Source organism: Rhinolophus sinicus, chromosome 3, assembly GCF_057876585.1.
Source record: "Rhinolophus sinicus isolate RSI-liver-muscle chromosome 3, RSI-T2T, whole genome shotgun sequence".
Taxonomy (NCBI): Eukaryota; Metazoa; Chordata; class Mammalia; order Chiroptera; family Rhinolophidae; genus Rhinolophus; species Rhinolophus sinicus.
The window spans coordinates 89,856,493-89,867,219 of NC_142503.1; the positions used below are offsets into that span (position 1 = coordinate 89,856,493).

General features: G+C 42.5%; 1 protein-coding gene across 1 annotated transcript; it reads right to left on the minus strand.

The window, feature by feature from the left end:
- Nucleotides 1-9,284: 9,284 nt before the first annotated feature.
- LOC109438445 (putative olfactory receptor 1F12P) lies at nucleotides 9,285-10,229 on the minus strand. Its single transcript, XM_019718315.3, has one exon. The coding sequence runs from the start codon at nucleotides 10,227-10,229 to the stop codon at nucleotides 9,285-9,287; it is 945 nt and encodes a 314-aa protein (XP_019573874.3).
- Nucleotides 10,230-10,727: the final 498 nt, after the last annotated feature.

Consider the following 10,727-nt stretch of genomic DNA (forward strand, 5'->3'; position numbering starts at 1 on the left):
AGATTCAAGTAAGATCCATAAATTGTAATTTGTTGCTTTGTCTTCTAAGTCTAATAATCTATACTGCCTATGCTTTTTTACCCTTGGAATTCATTCATGGAAACAACTAGATTATTATCCTGTAGAGTTTCTTATATTCTGAATTTTGTTGTTTGTAGACCCATGGCATTATTTAATATGGTTCTCTGCCCTCTGTATTAACTAAAAAGTTACAGGTCTAGACGTGTAACCAGATTCATATTTCACATTTTGGCAAGAACATACAGATGGTGGCAAGTGTGGTTGTTTCTCATTATATAATGTTAGGAGCCTATCCATTTAGTTCATTAATTCTGTGAATGATTATTTGTTAGCTGGAATGCTCCTATAAGAAATTTCCCCTCATTAACTATTAGGTTACTCTTAGGTACAGTTCATAGAGGAAAGAAAATGCTTGGTTCTTCCCTTTATTTGCCTGTTTTCACAATAGTGATCTGGCTTCTTTGCTTCCTGTAAAAGTGATCAATCACTTTTTAAAAATCAAAATGTTTCCAAGGATTTAAACCAGTCTACTACAATTATTCTTTGTGATGCTTAAATCATTTCACCTTTGCCTCGCGGGAGCCTCTTCAGCTTGGCTCCTGATTCCTTTTGGCACACCTCTAATCATCTTTGATTGCTTTTTTGCTTTCTAGTGGGACAAGATGTCACAGGGTCATCTTGTACATTTTCTGCCCTTTTAAGAGTGAAGGGAAGTGCTGTTTATGTCAGGACAGTGGTGTAAACGGGCTCCAGGGCCGATGGACATTGGTCACCTTACACTGTGGACGATCGAGTCTGCAGTTCACTCACCTGGGAGCGCTGCTGTGCACTTGTGGGGCCTGCTTGCATGTGTGGTGATGCCGAGGAAGGGTGCACTTCCGGGGGTGTGACCTTTGTAAGAGAAACCTCTTTTTATCCCCTGGGTGGTGACAGAACCACATAACTTTCTGCCCAAAGTCTCTCCTGGGTAGCTGTTGCATTAAAACATTTTTCTTTCTCAAAATGTATGTCATGAATGTTGTCTGCAGGCTGATTATACTTAAATACTTTCAGGACCTTGTTTTCCCAACCTAGGGACAAGTAGAACCTTTGTTTCTTAAAAAAAGAAGCTGGTTTTCAAGCCCCACCTGTCTCCATCCACCAACACAAGTGGACTTTCTCCACGTCTGTGGCAGGGAAAATAACTGGCACTTCCAGAGTTTCTCAACCTCGGCACCACTGACATTCTGGGCCAGACGGTTCTTTGTTTTGGAGGCAGTCCCGGCTGTTTTGTGCGCTGTAGGATGTTCAGCAGCTTCCCTGGCCTCAGCCTGCCGGATGCCAGTAGCACCCCCAATTGTTACAACTAAAGAGGTTTCCAGACATTGACAAACATCCCACAGAGGGCAAAATGGACCCAGCTGAGAATGACCGCTTTTAGCATTCAGGATAATAGCTAAAGTGAATTAGATGCTTTACTATTGAGAGAAAGGGCTGGCGTGCCAAGGATGAGCAACTTCATGCCAAGCTTAATGCGCCAGCCTAACTTTCTAGAAAACAACAGAGTTTTACTAGAGATCACTTGTTCTAAATGTAGTACTGCCAAGTAGAGCCAAGAGCTATTAAAGTAGAATCCCAGGATAGGGGCCTGGAAATCTGTAACACCCTAAATGGTTCCTATGCGGGCAACCTGGCTCGTTTTGGGTTTCAGGCGAACATCCGCCACAGAACCTCTATATCACAAAGCTTTTGCTTGGTGCCTAGATTCGCCTTTCCCAGTAAATGCATGTGTGTAGTAGGGGTAGCTTAAGCTCAGTGCAGCCAGTTTCAGTCTTCCTTCCCCCCCCCGCCCCCCCCCCCCCGTAAAAGGGCTGCTGTCATTGCCACATGCACTAGTCATAGCTTCATCATCTAAGTGGCCAGAGGCCAGGAAATGGCAACAAATCCAAGAGCTCGCTTCACATGTTTTTCCTTTCCTAGTAAAAACTTCAGTCTCTTTAGAGGTGCTAGAATAGCTTTTAGATAGAGATTGGGAGAAGAAAGGTTGCAGAAGTTTGTTCACCTTCTTGACTCCCACCTAGGAGCTATTTGAATATTACGCTATTTCCATGTCTGAAAAATCCACCTAGAATTTATATCATCCTAGAAATTTCATTGGCTCCTGCAGAAGGGCCCAGAATGTCATATGAACAGGGAAAGCAGAATGAGCAATAAGTAGTTTATTATTGATAGTCTGCACGAGGTTTTTCCAATCTCCATTATAAAGGTTCCTGCTGCCTCGACTAAGGTACTAATGGAATGAAGGGAAACTAAGTGATGAAAAAAATAAACAGTTAAAACAGTGTGTTATGTACTAGTATGTACATAAACCAATGGAATAGAATAAAAGATTCAGAAGTAGACCTGGCTCTATATAGAAATCTAGTATATAATAAAGGTAATGTCTCAGGTCACTGGGAGAGATTGACTTTTTAAAAAATGGTATTGGAATAATTGACAGCCATTTGGAAAAATTAAAAATAGATTCATTTCTCACACCGTATTCAAGAATAAACTCCAAATGAATCAGGAATCTAAATGTAAAAAATGAAACACAAATGCTAGAGGACAATGAATGAAAGCCTCTAAAATGTGGGTTTAGAGAAAAACTTTTAAACCATGACTCAAAATCCAGATGCAGTTAAAGAAATGATTGATGAATTTCTACATAAAACTTTTCTAAAAACTTACGAAGTTATAAATGGCAAAATAAATTAGCAAAGACAAATGACAGATTAGGAGAAAAATATTTACTCCTAATATACCAAAAACTTAAAAAAAATGAGCCAAAATAAAAGACCCCAAGTCTCACAGAAAAATGGACAAACTTGAATTCATAAAAAAATATATAAAAATGGCTCTTAATCATATGAAAAGATACTCAACTTCATGGAAAATAAATGCCAGTTAAAGCTACATTGAGATATTATTATTTATTAGATTGGCCCAAATTTAAAAGTTTGACAATACATGCTGTTGATGAGTTTGTGAGGAAACGGGAATTCTTACTCATTGCTGATGGAATACAAAATGGTACAACCTCATGTGGAGGGGAATTTAGCAATAGCTAACAAAATTATGTATGAATTTACTCTGAAAATACACCTCTAACAATGTGAAAATACACATGCACAAAGTTATTCATTACAGCATTATTTGCAAAAATATTGGAAATTGCCTAAATATCCAAGATAGTTGATGGAAAAACTATGGCACATTCATCCACTCAATGGAGTATCATGCAGCTTAAAAAAAAAAATCGGGTCAATTGGCAAAACTGAAATATGGATCTAGATTAGGAAAATTATTGTATCAATGTTAAACATATAAACATTGGTGACTACGCTGTGGTTATGTAAGAGAATATTCCTAAGGAAATACACCTGAAGTATTTAGGGATAAAGGAGCATTTGTGTGTGTGTGTTTGTGTGTGTGTATGGATATACATATGTGTATACCTACCTACCTACCTACCTACTTATAGAGAGAAGGGAGAAGGGGGAGGAGGAAGAAGAGAAGGAGGGAAGAGAAAAAATGGGGTAAAAATATTAATGATAAATGAATCTGAGTAAAGGATATATGTGTATTTTGCACTACTCTTACTGCAACTTTTCTGTAAAGTTGAAATTATATTCATATAAAGGTATATGTGAATATATGAAGTTGAGTATCTTTTCACTGGGAGGAAAAGTGTTCCAAGCCCTTGTCAATGACAATTGCCCTGAGGTGGGAGCAGGAGTGATGCAGCATGTAACTAATAAGATGTACTGGTTTAATCACACCTCGTCTCGCACAAGAGCTGCGGATTCATTCCCATGATGTTTTCACCATGTGCGGGGTTGACATGGTGACTGAAGGAGGACCTCGGGCCGACAACTTTCTTTCTTTATGGAAAGTCCCCTTTCAGTGTCTTTCTTTATCCCTGGTCTTGGTTTTGTGTTGGTGTCCTCACTGAATCCTTTCAACTCAACAACCTTTAAGTCTAAAGGTTATTTGCGTAAGGCTTCATGGCTTCTATGGGTGCTTTTGGCCATGTTCTGCCTCCTGCCCCAAATTAGACACCATTTTCCCAAAAACTGCTGGTTGCAGGCCATTGCTTCAGTGAGCATCTTTGGTAATTAATTTATGTTCTGGCTAATACATATATGCAAATATCCTTGTGGGCTTTCAATCTCACAGTGTTCTAGAATGATTTATTTTACAATTTGTGACTTACTTGGTGCTCAAGACAGAGCTCTACAACAGGGCAAAACTATTGGTCAAATAAATGAAATATGGAGGGGTAACTTGTTTGAGCAGCAGTGAGTTAAAAGGGAAAAGTTTAATTTTAAAATTGTTGAATATGAAATAACAGAAGTGTTATTAGATATTTGGAATTGGGCTTCATAAGGCAGGTTAGGGTTGAAAGCCCAGTTTTGTGTGTATGTTTAATTCAACTGGTATGCTGTGTATGTTTAATTCAACTGGTATGCTGGGGACTAGGCACCCAGAAAACATCAGCTTGACACGCTAGTACCAATAGAGCTATGTACCACCCAGGGACTGCGGGTGTACATCTGGAGGCTCCCCCAACACCAGGCCCGAAGAAACCTTGCAGGAACTCAGTTCCAGCCCACATCTACTGTGTTTCCCCAAAAATAAGACCTAGATGGATTTATCAGGTCTAATGCGTCTTTTGGAGCAAAAATTAATATAAGACCCAGTCTTATTTTAATATAGCATAAGACAGGGTCTTATATAATATAGTATAAGACCGGGTCTTATATTAATTTTTGCTCCAAAAGACGCATTAGAGCTGATGGTCTAGCTAGATCTTATTTTCGGAGAAACATGGGAATATCTTCATGTACTGTTAGATCAGCAGGAGCGGTTACACCTGGAAACCCACAACATTTCAATGTCCTCACCATTCTTAGCTTCTCTGCCCTCCCCTACTCCAAATGGGCCAAATACCTCTGGTAAATCCCATCTGGCTCTGATCACACCTCTACTTTGAAGTACTTCATACTTCAGGAAACTGAAAGGAGCAGCAGGGCAGGTAACTGTAATAGATCGTGTGGGGTTTCACCCCAGAAGATCATTTTCTCATAGAATAATGGCATCTGACTCAAAAGATTCAATGTAGAGGATCTAGGCAGGATCCAGCTCTGTTGTCTTGAACTTTCCCCTGGTTTCCATGGTACTGTAGAAGACATTGCTGCCTCTGGGTGGTACTCAACACTCAGTAAAACCAGCTCTATCAGCTTGCTGATGTATTTTTACAGCTTTGCTAGTAGTGGAGTTGGCAAGTCCCTGTCACACTTAATGCTCAAGTAAAAACTACCCTTAGGATATTTTAGATCAAGGTTTTGTCCTTCATACTATTAATTAAGTAGGGAAGCCATTAGATTGAGGTGGTTCTAATACCTTGGCAGCCTACATAGGCAAACCAAAACCTAAGCCTGTAAATGCCTTAGGTTAAGAAATGGAAACCTAAGGGCAACCAATCACAAGCAGTCAACTAAGCTTTCCTGTATAAGGTAAACTTGAGCTATAGCCAATCAGATAATTTCCCCACTTTGCTTCCATGTCTTCTCTATAAACGCCTTGTCCCCACCTCCTGTGAGCGGAGCACTGTGAACCATGGCTGGTTTGGTGCTGCCTCATTGGAATCAATTTTTGCTCAAATAAGTTTTTAACATTTTCTAATATGCCTCAGTTTATCTTTTAACAACAATGCTTTTCAACAGAGATTCTTAAAATGTTACCTGAAGACCATTTACATCAAAATCACTTTAGGAACTGGTTTAAAATGTACTTGGGATTGGAGCAGTTTTCTACGGGACCCAGGAATCTTCCTTTTATCCAACTCTTCAAGAGCTAATAACGCACATACATTTCGAGAATGATTGCTCTGTTGTGTGGAATACTGTGGCTTCCCCAGAGCACTCATTCAAACATTTCAACAGATCCTGAAGTTCCCCTCACCAGCCCACAGCAGATCTGAGATGGCCCCACACGTGACCGGCAAGGCGCCATCTTCACAGCAAAGTGCTATGCGTGACTTTCAGCTGGTAGCCATAACACAGGAACTGAAAACGGGATAGTTCCATCCCGATCTCTCACTAGGAAAAGACTTTGATTTGGTTTTATCTGGTCAGAAGTCCATTCACTGCTATGTCTCAGTACTCAGTGCAATGCCTAGCTTAATAAAGAGTTCTTCAATCAGTGCCTTTTACAGTAGTTACCTAATATCTACCACTCTGTCTGGTGCCTTCTCATTTTCCTGGTTGCCAGTGCTGTACTCCACTTTCATGTGCCCCTATGGGGGAGGCAGATGAAACACTTTCCATTGGGCATCCCAGGAGTGCAGCTCTATGGAAAACACTTGAATTCTGATATGATGAATTTGCGCTTATTTATGACTTGGTGCTGAGCTGGGTGTGGAGAGCACAGCATGGCAGGCTTGATGGAACTGGGAGAGTCGAGTGTTGCAGAGGATTCAATAGGAGCTCTTTAATGGACCCATGTCTATAAGTTGTTCTGACATCTGTGTCAGTAAAATTTATCTTTAACAATATCCTTTTAAGTAAGCTGATAACTCTTTGTCCTGTATGACCATAGAGAGGGACTCAGAGGGTGTTGAGGACATGGATGGGGAGACCACTGAAATAATAGTTTGGGGAAGAGCACAAACTCTTTGAGAATCAGTCCCAATCCAGAAGCCAGATTCAACGGAAGACTGGACTGTGTTCTAGAAAGTTCAGAATCTTTATTCAAGAAAAAGACTTCCCTTTTGCTCTCTTTGAGATGAGGTGTTATTTTCTGTTATATGACTGTAGCTTCTTAGTGAAATAGCTTAAGATGTAACTCTTTTGGGCTTGACTAAAGGAAAGTGCTGATTTGTTGAAGGAAAAGGAAGGGTTTATACTGCTAAGTCTGTAAGGGTGGTTGAGCTTCTGAACTTTTTACAGTTGACCTATTTGTAGGATGAGGAAGAGAATATTTCTATTCATTTACCCATCAGCAAATAGCTTCCAGGCCAGGATGAGAGCCAGTCTGAAAAGGTGTGTGCCATACGAGAAGAATTTTCTTACTCTATACCCTTCCTTGGAAGAGAGTTCTCAGAGCCAGAAAGCCTTCTCAACACCCACCGATGAGCAAGGTCAGTTGAAGGTCTTTCATATTTATTTATTGCTGTCCATTTTTTTCCTTGTTGAATGTTTTTGTTTTTTACCTTGGAATGAAACCATTGTATTATTCACCATTGTAGCAAATGCATATTAAAGGAAGACCTCTTCTCCATGTTGATGTCATTTTTTCTTCACATCATTTTTACATGTTTGAGGTGAGATTTTTTTCCTTTTATTATGGTTTTATGTCAGAGACCCAGGGGAGCCTAAATCCTGTCTTGCCAATCATCCCAAATCCTGAGAGCTCCTCAGGAAACCATGTGCGCAAGGAACAATAGCAAACTCTGAGCCAAAGTACCACTTTGTTAGTCTGAGTTACACACAATAAACTACATCATGAGCTCACTGGTAAAAAGTGGGCTGGAAAACAGTCTAAGCCGATCTTACTTCCCTCTCTCAGCCCTAGATCTGAATTGAGGACCTGAGTGTCCAGGCATGGTGTGGAGGTGGGGGTGACTGGACCCCAAGTGAGGACCTCCCAGCCAGACACGAGTAGAAGGGGACTAATCAGGGCCAGGCTGGAAGGAAGGGAGCTTCACCCCTGGATGCTGACCCTTCAGGGCACACTGCCCTGTGTAAGAGACGGGCCAGTGAACTCCTTGGGCTCTGACCAACCAACTTTGTAACTTCTTTCTAGATGTAAAAGGTATTGGTTGAGGCAAAATCATGGGGAGAAAGGCCATCCGTGTTCTTTCTCCACTGTTTGCATTGTTGTTATCATGATGTATATAGCAGGATATTTTTATTGAGTCATCATTTTTAAGCCAGGCCCTGTGATAGGGCCTTCTGAGGATGAGTTCATTAAGATGAACAGGACCTTCTATAAAATTTTAAAGGACTCAGCAGTTCTGTTTGGCATAGAGTTGGGGTGAACATGAATCATGCAAAGCAGAGTATGAAAAGGGTTGTAATGGAATTTGAGTTATATGGAGTTCCAGAGGAGAGAAATTATTTTGGCTAGGAAGACTTGAGGTGGCTTTATGAAGAGCATGCTATTTTATCTGAGCCTTGAAGGACAACTAGAATTTTGATAGAGATAAGCAAGATGAGACTGCTGGAACAGCATGAATAGAGACTAAAAAAGCATGGTGTGTTGGGTGGAATGGTGAATTTCAAATGGCCTAGAGTCAAATGGCTAGTAATTGGAGGGGCTAGGACTAGAAGTCAGTTGTTACAACTGTCTGTGGAATGCTCTTTTCAGCTCTATTACACTTGCAGAATATTACTCTGTTGGAGAGGAAGCCACACACAGCTTCTCCAGCCATGAACTCATTTTTATGAGGCTTTTTCTCTTTGTCTCCTTCTCTGGGTCAACTTGTAGAAAAACACATTCATAAGAATTATGATGGCCCATTCCCTTCATGGTCTTCTTAACCAGAGAAGCAATTCTAAGTCTTTCTTCTCTCTTTACCATATGGATGGCAGACCTTTCTTCCCTAAGAAAAAAGAGAACACATAAGTGGAACAGTGTGGGGTCTGCTTAGAGGCTCGATGAGACAGTCACTACAGACATTCCTGATACAAGTGTCTAGAGCTCTGGGACACCACTCAGCAGGGTCTAAGGGCAAGAGTGGGACAGCTCAAGGGATGATGATCAAGCTGTCCCCAGAGCTAGGTTCAACCCAGAATATGGGGACGGGGATTGAGGAAGTTGGGATGAACTGGAAGAGTTTGGAAATTGGGAAGGAGAAGGGTTAAGGATTTGAGGAACGTGGAAGTGAATGGGGGCTTTCAGAAGGCATCCCTTTGGCAAAGGTATCAGCAGAGGTCACAGACTCTGTAAGTTCACCTTTTTCAAAGCCTTTTCAACCCTCTCCAGAAATCTGCAGATAAAGCTAATTTGCGTCTGTTAATGTGGTTATGTCTTTAGAGGAGAGTTTATCCCCCTTTCGGTAACCTGGGCAGTCTGTTTCGGTGCTGAGAAATTTTGGACTTTCAAATTACTTGTGGGGCCCTGGCCACAGTACAACCCAGGATAATGAGGTCTGTGTCTCTCCTGCCCTCTGTATGTGCAACCTGTCCCTGGGGTTCATCCTCTTCCCAGCACAAAGGCCGTGAGGGGCAACTCTGCTGTCACAGCCCACAAGATACAGCCTTTATATCGAAGAGTTTTCTTAGAGCTCCTTTCATATCCTTATTTCTCAGGCAGTAGATGAAGGGGTTCAGCGTGGGGGTGACCACCATATACATCACTGAAGCCAGCGAATCCTTGTCAGCCGAGTGGGAAGATGAGGGATTCAGGTAGACCCCTGTGATGGTCCCGTAGAAGAGGATGACTACAGTGAGGTGGGAACCACAGGTGGAAAAGGCCTTCTGTTTGCCCCGGGCAGATGGGACCTTGAGTACAGCAGATACAATGTGGATGTAGGAGACGAGAATGCCAAGGAAGGGGACGAGGACGATCAAGCCCCCCACCAGCAGAATCATGAGCTGGTTGAGTTGGGTGTTGGAACAGGAGAGCTGGAGCAGAGGGACAAGGTCACAAAAGAAGTAAGGGATCATGTTGCTGGCACAGAAGTCCAGCCGTGCCATGAGGAGGGTGTGTAGCAGGGAGTGGGAGCTGGCGATGAGCCAGGAGCTCCCCAGCACCAGGGCGCAGGTTTGCAGGCTCATCGTAGAAGAGTAGTGCAGAGGGTGGCAGATGGCCACGTATCGGTCATAAGCCATTGCCGTCAGGAGGAAGTTGTCCATGTTGGCAAGCAAAATGCAGAAGTATATCTGGGCTAGGCAGCCACCATAGGAGATGGACTGAGTCTGCGCCTGGATGTTCACTAGCATCTTTGGGACTGTGGCGGAGATGAAGCAAAAGTCCACCAGGGAGAGGTTGCTGAGGAAGAAGTACATGGGCGTGTGCAGGTGTGAGTCTGAGCCCACGGCCAGGATGATGAGCCAGTTCCCTGCGGCCCCGATCAGGTACATGACCAGGAAGAGCCCAAAGATCAGTTCCTGCCTCTCGGGCTGGCTGGAGAGTCCAAGAAGGAGGAACTCGGATGCACTTGTGTGGTTTCCTCTCTCCATGGTCAACTGGTCCTGCTGGGAGATCAAGACCAGGCTCAGGCTATCGAGAGGGTGGAGGTGTCCATGCCTCCCACCTTCGCTCATGCGGTCCCTCAATCACATCTGGCCACATCTCCATGTACAAATCCCAAAGGATGCTCTCAATCTATCAGAGGAAAGACCTATGGCTCCAACGCACCCCAAAGTCAGGGTTTTAATTATTTCACAACCAAAATGCTGCTGCTCCTGAAACCCACAAAACCCTATCTTGCATCCTTCCAAAGAGAATCCTTGTGACATATGGCCAGGGACTCAGTGGTGGCAACCACGGGGGAGTGCTTAGGGTGTTTGCACCCCCCCCAAATTTCCATCATACTCTCATTCTTTGATGTGAGCAACTGATGTTGTCTCAATATTAAGTAAAGATCTGTAGAAATATAGTTTGTTTCTACTCCTGATAAGATTGCCACCCGAAGGCCCTTGCTCTACAGAATTCTGAAACCACAGTGGCACATAGGT